General features: G+C 40.1%; 1 protein-coding gene across 13 annotated transcripts; it reads right to left on the bottom strand.

Moving 5' to 3' along the window:
• Positions 1 to 1,289: 1,289 nt before the first annotated feature.
• Positions 1,290 to 11,141, bottom strand: LOC116259688 (oxysterol-binding protein-related protein 1C-like). 13 transcript variants are annotated; one of them, XM_031637574.2, is made up of 10 exons: positions 9,852 to 11,124; positions 8,902 to 9,258; positions 8,606 to 8,663; positions 4,564 to 5,012; positions 4,018 to 4,173; positions 3,667 to 3,834; positions 3,446 to 3,586; positions 2,789 to 3,013; positions 2,586 to 2,699; positions 1,290 to 1,898 (listed from the first exon to the last, which is right to left on the bottom strand). In XM_031637574.2, the coding sequence occupies exons 1-10, from the start codon at positions 10,446 to 10,448 to the stop codon at positions 1,728 to 1,730; spliced, it is 2,436 nt and encodes an 811-aa protein (XP_031493434.1). In that variant the 5' UTR covers positions 10,449 to 11,124; the 3' UTR covers positions 1,290 to 1,727. The 13 variants fall into 13 exon arrangements, 12 of the variants coding, with proteins under 12 accessions (XP_031493434.1, XP_031493433.1, XP_031493436.1 ...); XM_031637573.2 differs by lacking the exon at positions 8,606 to 8,663 and adding an exon at positions 6,317 to 6,413 and having other exon boundaries at positions 9,852 to 11,122; XM_031637576.2 differs by lacking the exon at positions 8,606 to 8,663 and adding an exon at positions 6,317 to 6,413 and having other exon boundaries at positions 8,902 to 9,244; positions 9,852 to 10,033.
• Positions 11,142 to 25,731: the final 14,590 nt, after the last annotated feature.

Genomic DNA, 25,731 nt, shown 5'->3' with positions numbered 1-25,731 from the left:
ACAAAGTTAAAATCTGCCTGAAATTTCATATTGGAAATCAGTCTAACATATAAAAATGCTAAACATAACATTAAACATGGCCTAAATGTTAGTTACCGATCTTGATACTAGACGTCCAATTAATAGGTGTGTAATGGAGGTATCAAAGCAAACTCGTATGCTTTAAATGTGTGTGAGTGTGTGTGTGCTTGCAGGTGCATGAACGTGTTTATGTTTGTTATCCGCCAAGCCTTCAGAGGCGCGTGGTATTAAAGTAACCTGGGATGTCAAAGGCGCGTATTAGTAAAGGATATAGACTGGGCATCCTAAACTAGTCATGCCGACGGTTAGGATATAACCAAGTTCAAACAGTAGGATCTGATAAGAAATTTACATCTAATTAGAACTTGGAACAAATATCTTCCACGGATACCCAAACGTAATGATATGAAGAATTCAGATATGGAACTGTATTTCTTATGCTTCAATTTGAATTGAATTCCATGTCGAATTATGTACTATTCTAGTGGTGGGACTTGTAGTAGCCATATCTAATCTGAACCAATTTGTTGGCGTCCTTAGTTTTAACGTAATTTGAGTAAAGCAAAACTTCGATTAGACGAGGTGCTTTCTTAGAATCTTCTTTTTCCCAAAGCTGGCCTATCAAATAATTGGCAATATTATGTGAACTTATTGGAACCCAAAAGGAAGGCCACATCGTAAGTCCAACATGCTAGCAAGTTGTCTTGTAAGGTCTATGATATCAATTACCCGATTGTCTTGGTTAAAATCTTCGGATTTTTAAAACCCGGGGCAATGTTCCATACAAAGTGGGGAAAAGGGTCTGCCAAAGCATCAAAATTAACATATGCAGCCAACATCTTCAGAAGTTTTTGTTTTTTTTTTTTTCACTTCAGAAAATATCACCGGATTTTCTCTTGCGAACACCATCCGCATACACACCTATAGACGTCTTCCAGATAATCAGCATGACACTGCTTGGCCAGCCGACTGACCTATAAAACCGAAAGCATCCTCAACAGACCACAAAGGACAAGGAGAGATGCGACGATTTCTCTAAGAGTAATTAAAAAGGAAAAAAAAAAAACCAGTGCCCTTTTCCCGCCTACAAAAAGTTGGGCACTGTCAGTCCATTGTTACGTCCCAAGACGTTGATGCCGTCGACCCGGAGGACCACTCACAACAGATATCAGACAGACGGGAAAAAAATCTGCTCACTGTGCCGCTCCGGGTCACCCACAAACACTTCTAAAATACACCCACCAACATCACGTGTGGACACAAAAAGATGGGCATCTATCAATCATTCATTTATGCACAAAGTTAGTCATACACCGGAAGTAGCAGGCAGACTGAGAGGGTCCCCCCTCCCCCATTAAAAAGAGACGTGACCAATTTTCCTTTTTAACTTTTACTGGCATCTTTTTGCCCAAGAATGACAAGAATACAATTATCATATTCTCGTGCTAGCGGAGGCACCAGAACCACCAACTATTTCTTTTTGCAAGAAAAAGGCATAAAATGTCCATCCCCAACTGAAAAGAAGTGGATATGAGAGAGAGAGAGGAGAGCTGAAGGTGACAGCAGCCGGATTCCTGTTGTTGATAGAAAGGCTTGAAACTTTCCATGCTGAAGCTCACGTGGCAGCGTGGAATTGCGAGCAGAGGCGGAATCCCCCCACAAAGTCCAGGAAGAAGGCTGGGCCGACTGAACCACAACGAGGGGTTTCACTCGAGCAGCTGCTGATCGACTGCGACGTGCCCAAATATGTCCGGGCAGGAGTCCCACCGGCCGCTTTCCCTGGTCTCCCAATACCCACCAATGTACCTATAGGTGTCACTGGCTTTGTCCTTTGCGAACCATCTTGGCTTCCAGCCCCTCTCCTGCATCTTCCTTGCCTGTCCTCATAAACCATGAACCAAAACCAAAAAGCAAAGATCGTAGGGGTTAAAAATCCCACCACCCCCAAAATAATATCGTGAAAAAACAAGGCCTCCGCAAGGCAAGACAATCAGAAAACTTTTGCCTTCGCGCTCTTTGACCAGCACAGCTAAAGACAAGACGACACAATCCTTCTATTTGTCAGAAGAAAAAAAAAACAGATAAATATATATCAATGAATCGTGTGAGCAGGATGTGGTATGATGGTTCCGGGTTTCGTGGTAGTCAGTCAGTCGAGACTGCTACTAGTATTGACTATTAAGAGGGAAGACCATGTAAGTGGGCGGTTGTCAAGTGCGACATGTGAAGCTTGGCACCTCTAGACAGACCATATGCAACACCCATTCCAATTTTGCAACTTGACCCTCTTGTCAAACTCTTTTGAGGATCAAGGTTCCAGAGCCTTTGCAGGAATACTACCGAACTATAACTGGCCCCACCCGTTAGCAAGTTGACCGACAATACATTCATAGTGATTTGAGCAGGTGCGAGTCAGAGGATTCAATTGTAAAGTGGTCCCACCAATTTCTGCGACTACCAGTAAACGGGAAAAATGCAAGTTGTACGTGGATAGATTCATGGCGTTAATTGTCCACCATGAAATCGACGGAAGCATAAATGCGACTAGAATTTCAACTAATCACCTGCCGTTGCCGCTGCTCTAATCTCAGCTTCTCTGCATTTGCTAGCTCATATTCACCATTCTCCAGACACCTCTGATCTGGTCTTAGCCTTGAATCTGTCGGGGGCAATTTTTCCTGCTCATGAAAAATTGACAGCAGATACGCATGCTCAGTTAATGTTCATCCTTTTACAAAAAAGAAAAAAGAATAGGCGTCAGAAGCACCTTCAAACCAGGAGTGAGTTCATTCAACGTAATGGCAAAACGAGTGAGGTTATATCTAGTAGGATATTCTGCTGGTTTGTTCCTTTTCCATAACAAGTGAGCTTCAGGCAGCGACTCCTTGCTTTTACCAGAGCAATCTCCTCTCACATAATGCATGCTTTCATCCCATTTTCCAAATAGTGTGGCGACTGTTTTCCCACTTCTATCTTGCACAATTCCATGAACCTGTCATTAGACCATCCAGCTAAAGTTCATAGTTTCAATCAGAGCATAAACCTAACATTGATAAGACTTTGCAAAGAACTCCATGACATTAGTCCACATTAACACATGATGTTTAGTATCGAACTTTGGGAGTTAAAGGGAAACATAATAAACAGATTGCATTTTCAACAGAGAAATGTAGATAGTGCCCAGAGTCTCTCACTGTTGTCATAATGCCTCAGCTTGTACCTTCCATCATAATCATGGCAAGCAGGCACAGCTGTTAAAGACCAATTTTAGGGTTGACCCAATATTTGGTTAATGCACTGTAATCTAGAAGTTGAGGGCACCCGAGAGAGAAGCCAATCTCAAAGATAGCTAAAGACGCAAAACTTTGAAAAGAAGCAAAAATAAGGGGAACAGAAATAAGAGGATGATGATTTAATAACACACCTGGTGTGGGTTCCGATCTATGATGGACTGCTCCTTGAATTTTAGCTTACATGAATATTCGCAGTTTCCTTGTATCCTCATGGTGCCATAATGGTCACAGTATAGTTTACCCAAAATAAGGTTATAAATGGATGTCGTGACCTGAAATAGTAAATTTAACATCAGAAACAAGATGCCATGTTGGGAAGCACAGTATTGCTTCTATGTGCCAAGTCACATACCTTGCTCCATTGGAGAACCATTCCATCATCAAACTCTAAAGTTAATACACCAACAGGATCAAGCTGAATGGAACGGCCCCAAAATTTACTCTTTAGGTTACTATCCCCCCAAAATTTCCATCCTCGACCTTCACAATGGCAAGCAACAATCATTGGGTGATGGCTTACCTGTACAGGTTGACGTAGTTAATTTTACTGTGAAGGAGGTGAGAACTTGAGGTCTTCAGTGAAGGCACTCAAAGAGGAACTTAAGCACAGTTGCAGTAAGTGAAAGACCGAAACAGAAAGTGTAGCTAAACAGAATAAATAATCAAGAAAAGAACTGCCACCAACACCACCTAAAATCAATACCTTCTCTGAGAAGAAACGGATTCCCTTATCAGGGTAATCAGCCTCATATGTCTCTCCAAGAAGTGGATTAAACGGCTTGCAGTGTCTCCCTTCTGTGGAGGCATAACCAGACACTGCAAATGCAGCTATATTCAGAATCCTCATCAAGCTATTCCCCTACATTGCATGATCAAAAACAGAAAAGATGCTGATCACACATCAGTGAATCCACACCATCGGGGGGAAAGAATAATGATCCATGCAAAGATGGCAATTCTAAACGGAAAGGCAAAGTAATGAAAACAGGCTAAGATGCCAAACAAAATTTATGAGAATGGCACTCGATCCTGCAGGCAAGATGGAAACTTGGAAAAGTATTGGCAATACAAACTACATCAAATTCCCAAATCTTGAGGATTGAACACAACCATGTTATGACATAAAAAACGAATATGCAACATTGAATCAGATCATCATGTCATGCTAGGACCATCAGATGAACTGAATGGATTCAAAATAAGAGTGCTCCACATGAAATAACAGTTTTCATGTTCATTTCCAACTTACCCTCTTACCCCACTCGTAAGCTCGATCAATAAGATAAGAATACTCCAAATCTTCAAAACATTTCTGTAGGGAAGAAAGTGGTTCATTGAAGTAAACTGGAAGACAAACTTTTGTAAGATCCTTCCCTATATTGTCTTTAATCATCGACCAGAGGCTAACACCCTTCTCCTTTTCAATAGGATCTGGCAACTTTTTACGCCTTCTAACATGTGGATAATTAAAACCAACATACAGCATGGAAACATCAACCTGGCCATCAGCATCAATTGGACAAAGTTCCTGTTCATCTGAATCAAATGACGATCTTTGAAATTCAGACCCACTGCTTTTGAAAGAACTTGAAGATAAAAAGTCACGGGTATCAAAGAATGTGTTATCCTCATCATCTGTTTCCTCCTCTGCTGCATCTGGTCTTTCATTGTCATCGTCTGATTCAGTTACACTACCCTCTGAAAAATAAAAAGAAAAGAAAAACAGAACAGCAATCAAATCATAAACTCTGAACAACTAAGAGCTAAAAAAAACTTTTTTGAACCAGATGCAATAATGCATTCAGCCAAGTAACATCACAATGGCTCAGAAACCAGGACAGCGTGTAAAAGAAAAAAATTCATGAAACAAGGTTGCTGGAAATATGAACTGAATTTTTTGATGTTTGACATGTAGAGATTTTACTATGGAATTAATTCAGTTAGTAGAATCATGTACTTAAGCTGTTTCATTTATTCCCAATATCTTCAATAATTTCACCAGTTTCTTGTGCATGGGAAAATATAAAAATCTTCCATAATAATGACCATTTCACCGATTTCAAAAGAAAGTATGTTGACGAGTGACAACCATGCCTGTATACTGCACCACATATCCTTGTTATGGCCAGTTAACAAGCTGAAGTCTTCTGTTTCTTGGCTTAAGAGATACTACCTTTGATTATCCAGAGTGTACTATCAGTTTTACCAATTTGATAAACTGTAAAATGCTTAGACTCATGAATATAGGAAAGTAGGAAGCATATGCATAAGAACAAGAAACAAGCAGTGTTGGAGTATCAGATCCTTATAGAACTTGTGTTGCTTTTATTGCTGGGAATTAAGACCACGAGAAATAACTAAGAAACAGAGATAAGCAACCTCACAAAAGGAATATTTTCAGCATTCAATGGCCTCAGCCTAATTAATGTAAATTTAATGACTAAAGGATTTACTATGTCCCGAATGGAAGGAGAAAACCTCAACACTAGGCTCAGCATTGGACACTCGCACTTTCATTTAAAAGTTTTGAAAAGATTGGCTTTACCAAAAATCTGAGATTGTTACTCCATCTTTCGTCGTTTAAATTTTTTGTCACGACCACATCAAGAGGCAAAAGAAACAAAAAAAATCATCAATTACAAAAAAATAACGATGAAAACAATGGATATGACTAGATAGGCTGCTGAAACCATTGTTTCTTCTGAATTATGCTGTAAATAAGTCTGTGAATTCAATAATTTGCAAATTCCTCTGACTGAAAGTATGAACACAGAATTCAACTGAAGGAAGAAACAATTGCAAGCCTCCAGAAACCACCAAAAATCTGCATAGACAATGTAACAAATCAATAGTTCCTCTAAGTTTCTCTGTGCTTCTCTTACTACTATACAAAAAATTATTTAGACTATAATCTTCACTTTCAGAAGGTACTTGCCACATGATGGGGAGCAGTAAAGTAACAAAACAATCAAGGTGCTAAATAAATTCTCTCGTATTCATACCACTAAATTTGTCATTTCTGGATCTGAGAGATGTCCCGTGCTCCAACTGTCTTTGACTCTCATCAACAAGGGTATTTTCCAAATCAACTTTTTCTGTCTACAGGATATAATTTCAATTATTAGACTAGATTGTCGCACTACTAAAGTTATCAAAAAGAAAGTACAGGGTTGGAAATTATAGAACGATATTTTTTATCTTTTATTTTTCTTTCCCAAGAAAGAGTTTTCCTCCATAACATAGAAAACAATGGACACACGAATACTGTAAACAGTGTCACCTAGCAAGCAGCATGTGGTTAGTCAAAGACAGGAACTGGAAAGGAAAAGTCATCTCTCCCTTGGCTTAGGTGACGCTTCTTATTTCATTTCCACTTGTTCTTGACTTCATTGAAAAACGTTCTTTCTTGAAGGCAACTGAAATTTTTCTTGAAACCAACCAAAGTGGAAATCCAAAATCTGACTGTTTACACCTAACCAAATAGGGGAAAATATTTTTAATCAAACTTGAGATCAGAAAATAATTTAGATGGTTATGAACTGGAAAAGATGGTAACAGGAACTGCAAATTTTCCCAAAGCAGTTGAGAGACTGATTTTGTACATAGGGGATTGCTGAAATCAAATTTTCAAGGAAACCATGTTGTTTGCCATGATAGACGATTCTGTCAGCCTAGTACACAAGGAAACTAGCCTTGTACAATGTTTAACCTTGCTTTTGTAATTATCAGCAGCTACTTCTTAGAACCAAAAAAAGCTTATCACATCCAAGGACCAAAAAGAGCCAGATCGAACAGAATAAATGGTATTTAGACAATACCAATCCATTACTATCCAGAAATTCTCCTAAGGACACAATTTAATTATTTTGGACAAACAAAATTCATGAGGATGAATCCTTAATTTGATGGACTAGTTTATGTAGATATTATATGAAAGAGAATAATGTCTCTCTCTAATACAAACCATATACAGATGCTGATTTCGAGCTCTTGAACCACTTTAATAGCAAAACTTGATTACTTTTTCTAGCTGATGTTGTAAGACAGAGATGCTTTACAAAAAAAAAAAAAAACGAACAAAAGAGCAACTTCAAAATACTCTAGTTTTAATCTTCTTGGTTGACTCAATCCATAAGATCTTTCTTCACTTGTCCTCACAACCTTGCACTTCTTGTTTGACCTCTTTAGGAAAGACGGATTGGCTGGATTTCATTTCACTTTTCTTGTTCTTCCCCTTCTTGTGATTCCAAACAATTGTCTCAGAGTTCCCTAAAGTTTGGGATGCCTCACGGGTCCTCTGCCTGAGAGTCAATGACAGCCTCCATTTATGAACAGTGTCCACATTTTCGTCCTGCTCTACCAACTTTGGTTAAAAGAACAGAAAATACATATGGGGATGGTCCACATTCAACGTTTAAAAAAAGTATAATGCCAAAGGAGGAGCCTGAATCTAGAAAATGTAAACGTCATTACAAGAAGAAGAGGTTTTCTGTCTTCTGGTGGAACCTAGTTGAATAGAATGACAACAAATTTCACAAAAACCCAAAAAGCCAACTCAAAGGACCTTGACTTTAACCTCTGAATCTCTGATGAAGCTGCTTTTCCTAGGCAATCTGATTATTCAGGTCAGATACTAGGTGGCATCCTCTTCTGAAACCCCAAAGTACCATCATCAGAGTTTAAAGCCTTCAAGACTCAGAACTTCGAATAGCAAGTTCAGATTCTTGAGTCAGCCAAACAGCGTAAAGTGAACTGGTGCCAGCCATTTACGTCAACCAAAAATAATTGACTTGCACCTGGTCGCATTGTGCAGGACCAAAAGTGACAATTGACACAGACAACAGACAGCATCGAGTCCGTATATGTAGTAGGTTAAATTTTCTCGTGTAGAACCAGTGAAGGATGACAGAATAAGTTCCAGGGATTAATGCTAAAGAGCAACAAAGATATAGATACTTAACAGGAAAGGTAACAAAACCTATAAAATTAGAAATAAATGGACAACCTAATTAACCATCCGTTAGTGTTGGTTCTGCCAGTTCCAGTCACATGTATGAAATGAAAGATTGCCAAATTCAATATTCATGCAGCATATACTTAAAAAAAAAAGAAACCAGGAAAAAAATAAACATATCCTGTCGCTACCAGCATCAATATTTACATGCTAACTCTTATGAGTTTGTTCACTTAACAAAGTCACCTTCCTCACATGTTCCAATGGCCTAACACAAGTACGCCTAGAATTATCATAATGAGAGTTGAATGCTTCAAAAGAGAAAAGGAATGCTTACGAGGTTGCTCAACCTCAAGACTTCTGCAGCTACCATCATTAATTTCATATGGCGTTAACTGAAAAATTCCCAATGATGCCTCATCAGAACCGACCACATGGAAGTGTCAACTAAAGGACTGCCAACTGCTTGAGCCCTAAATTCCTACGGCTAACTCTGTGTAGCATGTTAAAAACAGGCACCAAGTGCTTTATATGATTACTTCAGAATAAAATCAGCAAAACAGCATACCAACTTAAAGACAGAAAAGATACGCTGAAAACCAAACAGGAGAATCCAAAAATAAAAGGGCTCACCTCTAGCTGCCGTAGCGAATCCAGGAGCAGAGACTGCTTCTGTTTTAGAAGAATCAGCTGATTTTGTAACGTTGAAAACTCAGTCCTCATGATCTGTTCACAGTCCAGGATTGAGGCTTCATTAAGCCCTTCTTCTAATAATCGCTGCCTGAGCTTCTCCGTGGAAATAGTAATACCATTAAGTGGCGCCATAAGTTCACTATTTGACATTCTGGGGAACAAGTCTTTCACAGCCTGCAAGGCCTCCACCCAGGTAACCCGATCTTCCCGAGTCTCTGCTCTCAAGTGCAGCCTTTTCGTTCCGGTAAAAATGGAGAATCTCTTGTCATCCGATTTGCTCTCTCTAATGGAAGAGACCTAAAGAAAACTCATCAGCATAAAACGGACACGAAAAGAACGTCAAAAAGAAACAGGTGCAGGAAGGCAAAAAAGATACGGGGTAGTTGCGCCGCTCGTACTTGCACGACAGGGCAAGCAATCGAAGAATTGCAGATAACACTGCACCAGGTAAAAAGAAGGGAAAAGGGAAACTGAAATCAGGGTACATCTCAGAATCTGAAGTTTCCACCTGCTTAGTTCGTGGCTGAATGATTGGTTATTATTCCTCTTTAATCCCTCACATTGACCAACTTAATGCTTCAAAAGGAAGCGATACGAGAGATCAGAGAGAGAGAGAGAGCATATAACCCAGTTGTTAGCGCCATCTAATATCGTTCGTATTCGAACTTAGGGACTTGAACGCGATGCTTCCAACAAGAGCACCAGAAAACGGCAGGAGTCTTCAGGTATTCGAGTAAATACCCCGAAGCCAAACACAACGCTGACCAGCGGGAGGGGAGATAGACAAAAATGGACAGAAGAAAGGAAAGGTATTAAGGAAAATAATACTCGAAAAAAAGTGAGTGTTGCAGAAGAAGAGAAAGAGACCAAGAAGGAAGAAACTGAAATACCTTGAGATGAACTTCTCCGACAGGCTTTCCCCGCGAGTAGCAATCTCCATTCTGATAATGATTATTCTGTTGATGATGGTGATTGTGGCGTTGATGATTGCTTCCGTTCCTGCGTTTGCTCATACGACGGTAGGACACCTCTCCGATGACTTTGGCCCCCTTCTCCGTTTCCTGGTTCACCTCGATCTTGTCGGGTCCATGGATCTTGTAGTAAGACAGTACCCCGTCCTGGAGAACGAACCACCGTGGCCTCCACCCCTTTCCGTAATTCACCCACTTGTAGAGGATCCCTGAGATCCCACTACCAACGATGTTATTGAGCTTCACCTCCCGGAGATCGTAATTTTCATGAAGCGACCCCCTCATTGAGAAATCCGCCAGTCGGAGCCTGCCTTGATCGCTTGCCGTCGATGTCCGGAACCCGTTGCCAGTATCTCCTGCCGGCGCCGACGAGATAGAGAATGACCGCAGAGACGCCTCCCTGCTCATCGTCTCCCGTTCCCCTCCGACCTCCGACCTCACGGGCATGTCAACGGGATCGCCCACCAGATTCTGCTCGCTGTTTACAGTGGACGTCACGCAGCAAAACGGATGCATTCATTCACCGTCGGATCAACTCATCCGCTCGCAACTCCGGCCACCCAAACGGCCGGATTCTCCCCCAGAAACTACCCGCCCGACCAATTCTCCTCCCAAGAAACCCAAACCAAGAACAAAGGGGAACGCGAGCGAGAGAGAGAGCGGGAGCGGTTCTTGAGGGAACGCGAATTCCCGACGGCTACAAGATCGCCAAAACAGCGGTCTCTCCGATCTTTCCTACCGAACCCGCCGCAAACCCCGCCGAAGACTTCGCGACTCGCGGAGATGCGCGAACGAAGGGAGTCGGGTCTCCCCAGGCCTGGGGAGGCGTTAGATAGATACGTATCCCGCTGCGGACAGCACGGTTCCCGAGGAACCCGCCGCTCGACGAGGAAATATCCCGCCGGGCCGACGAGATGTTCCAACGTCGCTCCCCCACAAGAAAGCCTCCCCACCCTTCCTTCTCCCTCAATTAATAGCCTAAATCACATTGCGCCTTCCTCCCTCCCTTCTCTTTTAGGCGCGTCGCCAGGAGAGAGAGAAAGGCGGGGGATATACATTTCACAGGCCACAGGTGGAAGGGCCGTTGCTTGTTGCTGTTGAACTTCGTGATTTACGATCTCACGACCACCACAGTCGTCGTCGTTCGCTGTGAGTAAGAGAGAAGCGGAGAAGGGCCACCATTAATAGGCCTTCCCTGCGCTCTCTCCCCTGAACGACAGCTGGACCCCTTTTGCTGCGCAACGTGGCCACCTTTCAAAAGCCACGCCCCCCACTCGGCTCGTCGACGGCGGCGTGGCTGACCCCTCTCTCTCTCCTGACCGCTCCTTTTTTTTTTTTTTTAATAGGAGGACGGGGTCGTGGACTTTGACTTTAAAATGCCGAGATTGCCCTCAACCGAGCCGGGTCGGCAGGGACTGGCCGAGTCGACCAGAAAACGACGCAAGTGTCCTGCCCGGCTCGGGAGTGGAGCACCCACCGTCTTGCTGTGGTGACATCAAGCGTAATTGATGGGTGGGCTAGCGCTCACCTAAACTTACGTGCGCAGGGGGGTACGGTCCCCAACGATTTTTACTGGTTCCTTAAATATTCTCATACGTGGGCCGAATTTACTGTTATTGCATTTCAATGCTTGTTAGTTAGCAGTTTATATGTTAACTATAAGAGGGAACCATTTAACTCATCTAAGGTCTATTGCTTCATTTTCATGTAAAAATAACAAACAGAAAAATTTTAAAAAAAATAATGTTGACCCAATTGTTGGTTCGCTCCATAGAAACATTATAAGTTGAACAGTTTCCAATTTGAAAAAAAAAAAGGATGTCATCCCATAGCTCATACATTTCCTCGATAGCATATAAATAAAGCGAGAGGCAAAATGTATTCTAAGCAGCTGACGTATTGTATTGCTCTTCCATAAAAGTAGCAATTGAATATAGCAACTATGACACTCTTCATTCTTCAGACTGTTGCAGGAGGAGACATTTGCTATTAAAAACTGAATCAGACAATGTGCTTGTGATCCTTGGTATAAGCAAAGAATACTTTGTCCCCATCATTTTTTATTCTTGTTTTTCTTAAACGGACTGCAATCCGGGGAAGAATACTTCGATCTTCAAACCGAATTGCGTACATATAAACTGTCAACATCTACATTTTTTTTTTTTTTTTTTTTTTTGAAGTGGGCACCACCAACTTCACCTAGTTAAACATTTCTTTATTTTCTCAAAAACAAATTTTAAGTCCATTCTGTTTAATCTCTAAGGGACTCAGGACACCAATTTCCTAAGAACGCAATTGAAAAGGGCTATGGAAGAAGTGCCATTTTGCGGGTTCCTCTGTTTGCAAGTGCCGATGGATTTTCCATTACAAGTGCGGTTCAGGGACCGAACCAACTTAGAATTAGCCGGAAACTTGATTGGATGGTTCACCCGCACTCATGGAGTCAAGAATTTCAGTAAAGCTGCAGGATGAGTTGTTATTATTATTGAATCTTCGTTCCTGGTGCAAATAAACTGACTCGTCTTCTGGTTGCCTTCATCTAATAAAGAGAGATGGACCTTTTAAAGTGAGGAGGAGGCAGGGAAAATCAAGAAGTCGCGGTTATATTTAAAAATATGTTGCGACTCGTTTTATCGACCTTCCCACGATGTCGTCTCGTGTGGCTAGGGGCACCCCTTTCCCTCTCCAGCCAAGATTTTGAAACATATCATTTTTTTTTAATGTTCAAAATATTATAATTTGCTCTTGTGAATGTCAACTTCCAATTGGAGATTGAGGTGCATGTTCCTGCATGAAAAGATAATGGTCTTTGCACATTGGAAGAGTCACCAAATTTTTTTAAAAACTTTGATCTAAAATTGACAATAATTATTTTTTATGCTTTAAAATATTAGTTGAAAATGAAATTCAATTTTTGTTTTTTTTTTGAAAGAAAAGACGAGCTTGCTTGATTCTAAACTATTGATGGCGAGGTACAATTTCATGGTTCATTTATCAAAGAGAAAAGCTGCCCACGAAAACATGCTGACCTTTTCGATTAATAATATTAGGTGCTCAAGAATTTTAAAAAAGCCAAAACAAGCTCACCATGGTTAATTCTTTTTCTTTGGCATTTGGCCTTCGAAAAAAGGACGAGCTCTCTTTCTCCGTTTGCCATTCAACAAATTTAACGATATACTAAGTTTAAGATTTGCTGAGAATTAACCGTGGTTAGGCTGATAAAACGTTCCCATGTGCGACTTGTCATGAATTTATCAAAATTCTCAAGCATGAAACTGAATTAATAAAAAATACGGCACGGTTTTTGTGAATAATCCAAAATCGTGAATCCTTGTGATGTCATTACGCAGTTCCTATCGGCGACAGAGACATCTGAAAATTGTGCACCAAGAGCGAGGTAGCCTTTCACCAGTTGTTGGAGAAAAGAAGAAAATATTTATTGTAACTCCATCATAAAAGAGAACAAAGCGGAGAAAGAAAAGAATAGCAAGGCTCATACTTCCCCAGTCTGAGTCGTAGTTTTTTCTGAGAGTTCATTGAGAACTCGAAAGAAACGGTGGGTGGGGAGTTTCCAAAAGGAACCCAGAGGTCCTGAACCATCGGGCGGACGTATGAACCAACCAGGCGGCCGAACACCGGCAGCAGCAGCAGGCAGCTGTCGGCAGAGCAACAGTTATTAATGTTTTAATATGCCGAGCAGGTCTGAGCCATCTGATCTCCGTCTGAATTGAGTTGGAGAGTGAAAAACAAAGAGTCCCTTATGGTTTCATGTCAGCAACACCCGTACTTCAGTGCTTGTTGACCCGTTTTTCACATTCGCAGACCCACAATTCTTCCTTCTTACCAAGAGGAGCCCACTCACTAAATAAAGTCATGTAGCGGCCTAATTAGACAAGAAGTAATATATATATCTCTCTCTCCACCTTGTGGTGTGCAAGAAACGATGCTCTCTGTAGAAGGTTAATTAATGGGTTGGCTCGCTTATTGAAATGGTTACGTCCTAATATCCTTGCTCATGTTTATGTCATCATCCCTACGTTATGATGTGATGCTATGTTTATGTTCCCACCTTCCTATCATTTGGTTGGGAATTAGGGCCAATAGTGTCATCAGATGATTTTTTTTTTTTTCTCCCTCTAAAAAGTTATCAACCAGATACAACTTAGTACGAAAAATAGGTGCCTCAAAACCTCTTAAAGCCATCATTAGTGTATTTTAAAGTTAGGATGGCATATGTCTTCAAGTTAATTTTTTTATTTACCTAATCACATGGGAAGAGTTGGTGTCAATATTTTTAAACCAGAGTTGTAAGCAAAATAGGTTCATGTCACTAAAGCCATGTCAGTTGACACATTTAACTTAGCTATGATTAATTTGATACATTGGCAATTGACACATTTTCTCAATGGGCAATCGGCTAGGGATTGATTCGATAATTTCTTAAAAGGACACGCTCTATCTAGTCATCATCGTTACGATCAATGTATCTTTGCAAACAGGTGGAAAATATCCCTAACACTAAGTCGGTAAACATGGGATGGATATAAACTGTTTCTCAAAGAAAAATGTGAGCACATTAGTTTCCCGAGGCAAGACATGACATCGAAGATTTTCTCAATCACAAGGCAGCCAACGCGTCACTGGTCCTGAAAAGAACTCCAATTCAGCGTCAGGATTAAACAAATTGAATTGAATGCATTGGAGGTTAAGTTAAAAGTGGGATTTGGTGCGTTAAAAAGTATCAAAATCTTCAAGCCAGATTCTCGCAACTTGCAACCCTAGTTTCCCTAACCAAACAAGAAGAACATTAGAAAAAGATGAAAGTTTTGTAATATATATATATATATATATATATATCCCTCATGTCTGTAAAGTTTACAGGCCTTCAAGGCTGTAAAAAGGAAAACGGAAAAAGTAAAAAAAAAAACGAAAGATGCAGCTTGAAAAGTACCGTGGTAATTTTTTTATATTAGCCGCGTACGGTTCAAGTGGCTAATACAAACAAGGTGAAAGCTGTGCGGACGAATATACGGCTGATCATTTTCAATTGACCAAAGCAACCTTGGTTTGTGAAAACATTTATGAGCAAAAAGTATAAAAAGACCTATCATCTAGAGCGCCTCAAGCTGCTAAGTATACACGAACGAACATTATAATATATATATATATATATATATTAGTCTCGGACTTTAAGTAGATCTAATGGTAGAAATTAAGTAAAAAAAAAATCCAATTGTATTTTTAAGAGACTGAAATACGCTTCAACAAATGAAACCAATGAGTTGCTTAATTGAGATTTTTTTGTCTCTTTTAATCTCTTCAAAATATAACTAGGTTTCCAGTTTTTTCAACTTAATTTACACCACTTAGTGTTAAAATCAGTGGCCTAGACAATTCACATAAAGTCCCGTATATTAAGGTTAGGTACATGCATGTTTCTTTCTCTCTCTCTCTTTCATATATATATATATATATATATGAAAGAGAGAGAGAGTAAGTTGAAGTTGAATAATCTGAAAATAGGACTTGTTCTTTTCCTTTCTTCTCTTCTCTCTCCATTTTCACATACTTTTGTTCTTTTCTCATTTTTCAGTCGTATTCGTTGCTTCATATGAGTGGATCCTAAGAAAGAGAAGGTAGAAGACAATCGGTCCCAAAATGAGATTGATCTTACTCTGACTTAGATGAAATGTAAAAATTGATGGTGAAAACTTTAACCTTTTCAAATAAATCCGTCCGTAATGCTCTCAGTAAAAATAAAAAGGATCGAGAAAACCAAAACGAATGTGGTCCAAATGCCTCACGTTCAAATCCATTAAGAATTGGTACACGGTCTCGACTTTTGGTGGTACTATGATACCAACATTATTTAAGGCGGTGCCGGTGCACTTACATGAGTTTAGCTCTTGGAAACCAAACCCAACTTTTAATTCATATTTAATCGCTTTGTTATTGGGCCTATATTTATACTAAGTTATTCTTTAATTAATCATAATAAAATTGTTTGTATGTCTTTTTTTTTTCTCATTTGTTTCCATGTCGCTGACCTCCTACTTCATCTTCCTTCCTACCTATTTCTTTATTTTCTGACAAAAATAAGAATATTTCAACAAGGGCATGCTTAATTTGCTAAGGTTTTTCTTGCATTTAATGATTAAATGAACAAAAAATTAGAATTGAACATGTATCCCTGCTTTTCCAAAACGTAATTTTCTATTATCCATACAGCTTTTGTCCTTTGTTGGATATACATTTCTTTGTCCAAAAATATTCCTTTTCCCTTTAGCTCATGTGTCCCTTCCTACTCTCATTTCAAGTTTCAGTAACTGCGATCGAACTTGTATCCGGTTATTCCTGTCCCATCTCCTGAATATAACTATCGTTGAACATCTTTATTCGAGATTGAAGACATATTTGGACGCCTGCAGTGAAAACTAATAATATCAATCGGATATGATTCTGGTTTTGGATCTCCATTCAATCAAACAACCTAAAAATGTTAGAACAATGTTAAACGAGGGGTCAAATCTGCTTGTAAAACAGGAAGTTTCTTTTGCCGATAGAACTAATCATTCTTTCATCTACTAGAAAGAAGCGGCTGATAAAAGTTTTACCAAGATGACAAGATAGATAGCACCAAGCCCATGGTTGGGTGTCGTTTTCCGCCTTGCTGAGGCAACGCGTACTGCTTCTCTGCTGAGGCCAATCACACAGCATCGAATGTAGATGGTTCAGATAGATTTGGATCCGGCTTTAAACTTCTTTTTTTTATGAGCAGGATAAGATCCGACCATCGGTCAATATTTCTTGGTTTAAACTTCTTTTATGTGAGAGCCTTTTTGCTTGGTAAATAAATCTCTCTCTTTCACAAAATCATGGTTTTAGAGACATGATGACCCGCAGAAGTGGGTGTTGTCCTTACTAATTGGTGGCATATCCGCCTGATCCCGTGTCCTATTCATACACGTTGCCGCTCACTAGTTGATTTCATTTTCATATAATATGTAGAACAACGGCAGGGTCCCCTACTCTACTCTTCTTCTCTTTTGTGGGTCCGGCGTTGCCAAAGAATCCGAAACTTGGGACAACCAGCTCCCCGAAGGGTTGCTCTCACTACCATCATTTTCCCCGTAAGATCCAACGACACAGACCAAACCAAAATCTGCGGTTCGCTGTCGGCTACTGATCAACTAATAATTAGATCCATATGTATATATATAACTCAAGTGAGAGAGAAAGATGCGAGTAGCTGGGACTGGTTCGTCCAGTCACCTATTTATTTTTACATGTTAGAAACTAATCACATAAATGTGTAAATCAGCTAGTCAACATTTTTTTTGGAAATTTTCGTTAAAGTTTGTATCGAGACTTCTGTTGTTATTTGTAACAACAGCGGAATCCCGATAAAGAGATCTTGTGCCATTGAAACCGAGCAATTAACGAGCATTTGGGAGTTGCAAGGACGTGATGGTCAATCTGCTTTTGAATCCAGAGACAGCATGAGCCACGCGGCTCAAGCCAAGCCACCGGGTGAGGCAGCAAGAATATGCTTTTTGTTTATTTTCGTAATATTCCATCTACGAAGCGTTAGGGCAACTTGGTGTCGACGGACGCGCGGCGAGGGCCCCCAGGATTCGAATCCGCGACCTCCCAAGCGGCCGCACGAAGCACGAGCCACCCGCGACGCGTCGCGACGCCCGCACGAGCACGACGCTGCCCTCCCTCAGCTCACCAGGAAGAAGCCAAAAAAACAAAAAACTGTCTCTCCTGTTCCTGCCGAGCCCACCAGACCGGACCGGCTGCGCTAGCACCGAATGCCCTCGGCCTCAGGGCTCTGACTCAGCCCAGCCCACGACCCGGCTAGGTGGGCCGCACGTGGCCGTGCGAGACAATGCTATCAGGCTCGCCCATCGAGCTCGTTCTTTGCGGGCAGCAAAGCAACTTTTCCTTCGTCCTTAATCAAAGGGGAGGGTGGGCGCGATTCCCCAGCTGATTTCGGCTCGCCGGTCCGAAACGGGACGGAGGGCGATGTGGCCATTTCACTTGTAAGTGGATGCAATCACGTAACGCCGTTGTCGCCAACGTCAGGGGACAAGTGAGTGGGAAGCCTCGACCTATTTTCTACCCGCGAAATGCTCGGATGGTAGAGGTTGAGGTTAAACCTTAAATCCCGTCCGCCGGCCTGCTGGAAGCTTCGCCGGAACTGCACGCAAACGGAGGACAGTGGACGCACATCTTGGATCCCGAACGCCCCTCGCACTGAATCTGGCGCTTCGTTTTCGCCCTAATTCCGACTCCTCGTGGAACATTTTTGGTACTTTAAATTTTGGACCATGGAATGAGGGAGGTTGGGAAGCCGTGCGGGTCTGAGTCTATTTTATTTCTGATCAGAATCCTTTTACTGGTTGTTCGAAGTAAGGCTGGGGATAATGGCCCGCTTAGTTATCGGGTTCGATTTAGCCATCAACTTAATATCCGTTGAGTACCTATTTTTGAACTCCTAATATTTTATTTTTTAATATCTTAAAAACATACATCAATGTATCAAGTCTTTTGTTTTTACATTGACACACAAAAATCTTGTAAGGGAGCCATTGGAGAAATATATATATATATATATAAAAGAAAAAAATAAAATAATAAAAATATATAAAAAAAATTGTTTTTAAATATATATTGGTCGGACAACTTTTTATTATTTCGCCGGACTAAATGTCAAATAGCCAGCCCAAGTTCAACCCATCACAACTCGACTGCCCATCAAGTGGTGGCAAGCCTGTTGCCCACCTATAATAGAAAGACCCCACAAAATAAGTTTAAGGATATGAAGGATCCATAGGGTCATCGGGGTCTCCGAGTAGTGGAACCAGGAGTCACCCATCAACGTATTTCCTTCTGCTAAATTGGTGATTACTAATGAAGGCACTATTCTTGTTAAGTGTTCTTAAAATGATATTTTACATTACAAAACTTCAATGTCATTTATATTGTTTTAAACACTGAAAATTTATAGATGCCTTTGAAGAAGATGGATAACAATTCTTGATCTTAAGAAACTGCCCTGTCATTTATATTGTTTTAAACACTGAAAATTTATAGATGCCTTTGAAGAAGATGGATAACAATTCTTGATCTTAAGAAACTGCCCTTTTAATTCCCTTGTTGATTAATAGAACAAGAATAACGTGACTCTCTCTCTCTCTCTCTCTTTGGGTTTGCAGAGAGAGATCTGCAGGCAGAGTTACAAACTGGGGAGTCCAGTAAAACGGCTCCACAGTTTGAAGTACGTTCGCCAACGTGCAACATTATCAGCAATGGACATTAGCCTGGCCTTGATGGACCGACACTCAGGAATAGCCCCACCAGGCACACGATTCTCAAGTTCTTCAAAAATAATTTTGGCCTTTCTGATCTCCAATGAAAGTTAGAAAAAATACAAATAAAGGCGAATTAAGTAAGACAACTGATACAAGCTAGCATAGGAAATGAAGCAAGAACTACACATATAACACAACTCTTGAGCTGAAACTAAAAATTAGGCAATGGTCGGTGCGCAAGGAAAGAATATATACTTGTTCGTTTCTTTCTTTCTTTTTCCACTCAGAAACAACAAGAAGAGACCACCATGGTAATACACTTTTCGCATGATGGAGCGTGGTAAATATTTATTTATTTTCTCAGTCGGCAACTGTACATGGGCCAATAAAAGGTTCAAAAATAAAGACAACCGATGCTCAACCTTTTCTGATTGGAAATAGAAAACCAGAATCTAAAATCTAACGGCAGGAAAAATCTACTGTGGTGTGGTCTGACAAAGGCCGGACTATCTCCAGCTTATATATTATTTATAGCTGTTCCATGAGGAAGGTCCCCAATGGCACCACCTAATTTCTTTTTCGTTTTAGGTGAGTTTGGTGTATCCAAAAGACAAAATCATTCAGGCTACTGTTCCAAGTGAATCAGTTTTGGGTTTTCAATTTTTTTAGCATCACAGAATGCGAGTTACATCCAACTTCCTTTAGTTGATCCGAATCTGATCTTGTTGCATCCTAACCATGATAAAAAAAAAAAAAATTTGTTTTTTATAATTTAACCTACAATATTTCACTCGATTGTGTATAATATTTTAGCGTTTACTAGCCGGATCTGATTCAGCTTTTCATGTGTTTGCTTGAACGACTGCAACCCTAATTATGTTAAAAATTGAAAACAAAATTTAAGGAATATTGTGCCGAACTTGATTTCAATTGTTTCTCACAAGTAATTATTTAACTGTGCAACTTCCCATCTTCATGGCGTGCACAGGGAACATGCATGTGTACCAACTAAGATGTTCATCCATCGTGTCAAACAGATGCTTAATTTTGGCAAACACGACAATTATGGCCATACTCCCCTTTTCATGCTCTCTCTTTTCTTTTTTCTGTCCTTTCTATTTCTAGTTGTACTGTTTCGCATGCATCCATCAATTTTTGAATGCATTTTAGTTTAAGAGTACCATTATAGAGGCTAAGTGGACCGGTTTTTGTCCCGTCCTCTTTTTCCATCTCATCTCTCACTTTCTATCTCTCTCTCCATACATATATGTATATAAGGAATCGCTGAGAGGATAGATGCTTTCATGTGCCTGCGCATGCACATAGACATCTGGTAGGTGGATTCATCTCCATAATGAAATGTATGTTGATTTGTTTAATATGTATTTACTTTCATGTGCATGCTTTCTGTTTGAAAAAAATGACGAGAAACCCTCGAAATACCAATTCATTTCATGGAAGTGATTTGAGAGATAAAGCTTGTTTAAGTTTCGACTACCATACCTTACACGGAAAACACTGTTGTTGTTATAAGGCCGATGATGCAAAGTAGCGAGATTAGAGGCTGAACTTGTGAATACCCTTCAAAGTTACCCCCTACAATATTCTCCCACCGAATGTGCAGTTAGTTTCTCGTCTCCTTTTCTTATGAAATTGCATGAAAATACACAAAATACATAGTTGTGAGAGCCCTAGATATGGTAGAAAACCTTTTCCACGTTGATTCGATTCTGAAAGGATCCTTTCTTTATAAGAAATTTTTAACATATCCGCTTCATTTCTTTAACCATGAAACAGCTATTTCTCATATATATTACTTACAGTGGTCAAGTGGATGGAAGAAAAACTGTTAATTTTTAGGGTGGAAAACAGCTATGCCATTGAATCTTGATTCGAGATAACTTTAACTATGAATAAAGTGATAAAAAATTTAATTTGAAGGCATATATTAGCAAGAATAAAAGATTTACCCTATACATACACACAAACACTGAGAGAGAGGATATGAAAACCCAAAATAAACGAGTTTTTGAGGCCTACAATTTTACTTATTGGCAACAACCAATAGGAGCGTGTGGGAAAATGTGTATGTGGTGCATGAGTGCAGGAGCGTGTGGGAAAATGTGTATGTGGTGCATGAGTGCGTGCACGCGTCCCGGCACATCCTCGATGAGAATATGAGCAAGAAAGAGAACGGAAGAGGAAGGCCGTGACATGCGTCAATGGCTTGCCCTATTCCTTTTTTCCCTTCTCTCTACTTTTTAAGTTTAAAACAATGTTATATATCATTTAGAAAAAGGCTGGTTTTTTTCTTGATTCTAAGTTGTGATTATTTTCCTTAGCACACTCACTCTGAAAAGACAAAAATTAGGAAAAAAAATCCAATGATGTGTTTTTTTCTTGTTTGCCTACGAGGGAGCATGAAGTCGATCGATTGTATGGCATTTGCAAATGACCGGCTCATGCGTACTTTTTTTTATTAAATAAACTACACAGAATAAGTCATGGTCTTGATTTTGATCAATAACATAAAATATGTATAAGGTTAGAAACTAAGAGACTTCATTAACTAGGGACCACCCACTATGTACGTTCAATCATTTAGTCATGTGGTTAGACCAAGAATATATTGAAATATTGTGTAGTAGAAGATCATGGAATCATTCTCATACGTTCAACTGTTCATGGCGTTTGCATGTATGTCCAAACAAAAAAAAAAAATTCCTTACACCCAATTGGCTCGCGTCTGAGCTTTTTCTATGGCTGAATAAAGAAAAGGAATACTTTATGTATCAGAATTTTCAAAGTATATTCCTCGTTATCTTACTTCAATCAGATTGTATTCTTTAGTAAGCTGAATAGAACAAAATCTTTATATATATATATATATATATACCAAGATAGAAAAGCCCTCCAGCCTCCAACAGCATACCCTCCGATGTATTGTATCCGACTCCAGTGGTTAGGTAAATAAATGATTGGATGTCTTGAAGATATATATACATATATATAGCCAAACAATCGGACACTCCTAACACTGATAAATGCCCAACAGTGGTGTTAACCCTCTTTCTAAATTAAAGTAGAGAGAGAGAACAGCATGGCAGACGTCAACTCAAAACAGCTCATCCACACGCTTCCTGTCTTCCTTTTTCCTCACCTTAGAGAAGCAGGAAACGCCAACACCTCAAGCAAGCGATCCATCCTTAGGACCTTAGCCCGTACCGACCCCATTGTTTGGTGCACTGAGATGCTTTGCAGGACGCCATACGTGGGATCCAGACCATGCTTTATTTTGCTTGCTACTTCAACTGCACCACTCGATATGCTCTTGTCCTCTTTTGATCTCTTTCTGCTTTAATCTTTTTCTCCCTCTGCAGAAAGGATTCAATTACTTCATGCTCGTCCAGAGACGAGGTGGTCGACAATCTTTGCATTCAGCAAACCGTGGATCTACGGAGTCGAGCCATTCGATTCGGAGTTCATTATCCCTAGCTATTTTTTGAGAAATTTTCCAAATTTATCGGCCAATTTTTTGTTCCGTTATGCACATATGTATTCTTGAAACAACAAACTTCACGTTTCTGATTCTCTGATATGGAGCTCCCCTCGTTGTCAGTCTTATTAAAACGCATGGATGCATACTTTCAGTTAAGCGACAGCTGCCACATTCAACTTGAAAAATACGCCCGTATTCATAGAGAAAAAGAAGAAATCGAATGGCATGCACCATTTTCATTTTATTGAATCTGACCGAATTTTTTGAATTGAATTGAATTGATAATTAAGGAATAAAAAAGTATGGCAGATCTGTCATCAGAAAATTCAGAAATATGAGCCACCCCATACTTTGATCAGTTAAAGTATTGGGTTGGGCCTTAAACGCGAAATTTTCTCATAGCCTCTCCAGATATATACTTTGCTTGGATACAAGAACTTAAACAACTGTTTCTCTTCATATTTTGCTTGGTTACAAGACCTGAAAAAATGTTTTAGAGCCAAAGGTACATTGAGATGACATGCCGTAAACATGACTAGTATCATGAACTACGGACCTTAATTTCAGCAAGACCAAAAGCCTATATATATTCACTACAGTGGAAGCAACCAAGCGCATAAAAATGTCAGATCTCTGGCCTTTTCCCATGCACAATTAGTAAAGCATGAATAACATAATCTTTTTTTTTTATCGTTCATGAACTTTTTTCCCTAAATCAAGTGAGATCTAAATGATGCAACTTGCAAACTTTTAACTGTAGAATAGCAGTATCCACCCAAATAATGGAGCTCAAGTGTCCACCAGGGTACCCTTTACCGCAGCACCAGGTGATACAATTCTGAAACCAGCTGATATGATATTTTACAGAAAACAGGTGGACCATCAAATCTCTGCATCAGGAAATTGGGCGGATAGATCTGCATGCAGCTAGCATAGCAATGCTGCATTGACATTGATTTGCGCATAATTGGCTGCTTAGCAGGTTTCATATTCTGAAACTGATTGATGCTGATTGACTGGAATCTAGCATCTCAACCGCACAATTCCTGCATTTTATAAGTTAGAAAATCCCCCAAAGATTTTGTCCATTCCTCAAATTAAGATATAGCGTCAACTCCTCACCTCCCAACCGAGAGCATCAGACTGGAATGATTCTAAGTGGATCTAAACTGTTAACCGGCCAATTATGAAAGTAGCGTTACATAGTTGAACCCTGGATATATAGTTGTAGACTTCTCAAAGAGAGTCTACAGCAGCTACCGACTCCGTCAGCCATCAAAATTTGTTTATTATATTTCAAACGTAAGTAAGATATTCCTTGAACTCACGGTACAGAGCAAGTATATTTTATATGCAAGGAAACATGTGATATGGGATATACATGGTGGGCCATCCTGATAGCTAGCCCCTTGTTAATTTGAACTGAAGTGATTCTCAAATTTTCTTATTGATTCGGTACGTTCCACTGCAACTCTTACCAACCATATTTGAAAAGCCAGCAATGGTCCACTACCTGCAGCAAGCAATAAACAAGGAGATATATTCCCCAAGATATTGATTTCTTGTATCTAAACCCCAAGATTGCAACATTACTGACACCATGCATTTGAATTTGCTCAGATTTTCACGTGGGCCGCTTCAAGACAAATGCATGTAACATTCATCTCCCAACAAGAAAGCACATTAAACTGTTCCTCCAAGCTTGACAATTCAGTCTAAGACGTCGTCCTTTGTCATATGCAATTGGGCTACCAATTGGCATCCTATCCTTAGTTACAAAGAAATTGACGGACCTCATCTTCCAGCTTTCACATTCAACACCATATACTCAGGTTCTGTGTACTGTCCAAACAGGTTAAATTAAAGGCCTCCGGTTTAAAGGTAATCCACATTCACATCTTTCGCTGTAAAGAAACAACAAGAAAGTCGAACTCTTTTCCGAAAGGAAAGTAGAGGACAGAGATGAAATCTGACCATGTAAAATTTGGCCTGCTTCTGCTACCATGGAGATTTCCCTCAGATGTAAAGATTCGAAACGATGTGTCAAGCTTAACACGGGTTCGAAAGTTACCAGGGAAGAGATCAGTACGTACCATCAAATTATTTTCGTTTGAACAATTGGATGGTTAGGTGAAGGTGTTAGAAATCAACCGCATGAGGGCCGATTAATTTGGTGTAAACCAATTATCTGAACTTTGCGCGGGCCCTAACTACAGCATTTTCAAATTTCAAAGCAAAAGGCTGCAGACAAAAAAGAAAGAAAGTGGAGGACTCTAACGCGTTTAATCACATCTCTCCTTGTGAACAAACTCTTGTTTCTGATTAGCAATACAAGCCGCTACATATGGCTCAAAAAGTCACGCCAGCCAAAAACCACATGGTCGGCATTGCCTGCTACATCATGCTCTAAATGATTCACAATTCCCCTGGTGCTTAAGCAGCCGACAGTGCCGAATTAGTCGGTCCACCTCCTAATACTGCTCAGAGTTCGATGTTAATGTAGGGACCCGCTTAAACTGTCAGCCTTATCACCGACTTTATGAGATCGATTGGCACCTCTTTTTTTATGACAAGGGAAAAAGTGCGGCACAGCTGCTTTAATATTGATGAACTCTGCAGGCAATCTTTTGCCATGCACAGATGTAAACCAGGTATCTAGTTAGTGGCAAAATTTTACTATGTGAATAGGCCTTGATGGGACAGAGGACTTGTGTAGTATATATTTGGTAAGATTGAGGGTCGTCATCTACCTCCTTTTTACCAACAGGAGACGGCAAAACTGGCCTTCCCATTCATTATGGCTGTTGGTGCCTTCTTAATTAGTGAGCAGACTTCTGTCAAATAATTTCACTTTGATCTATTGGGGGTGGACAGTAATGGGTGACGGTCACGTGAACTGAAGCCCAAGTCAAAAAAGTTAGAAGTTGGAAAAGTATCAAGTGTGAACACAATCAGATGCTTTCGATAGGAACTAGGGGGGGTA

The sequence above is a fragment of the Nymphaea colorata genome, chromosome 8 (genome assembly GCF_008831285.2).
Source record: "Nymphaea colorata isolate Beijing-Zhang1983 chromosome 8, ASM883128v2, whole genome shotgun sequence".
Taxonomy (NCBI): domain Eukaryota; kingdom Viridiplantae; phylum Streptophyta; class Magnoliopsida; order Nymphaeales; family Nymphaeaceae; genus Nymphaea; species Nymphaea colorata.
The sequence above is the reverse complement of the archived record's forward strand: the minus strand, read 5'-3'. Positions and strand labels throughout refer to the sequence as shown.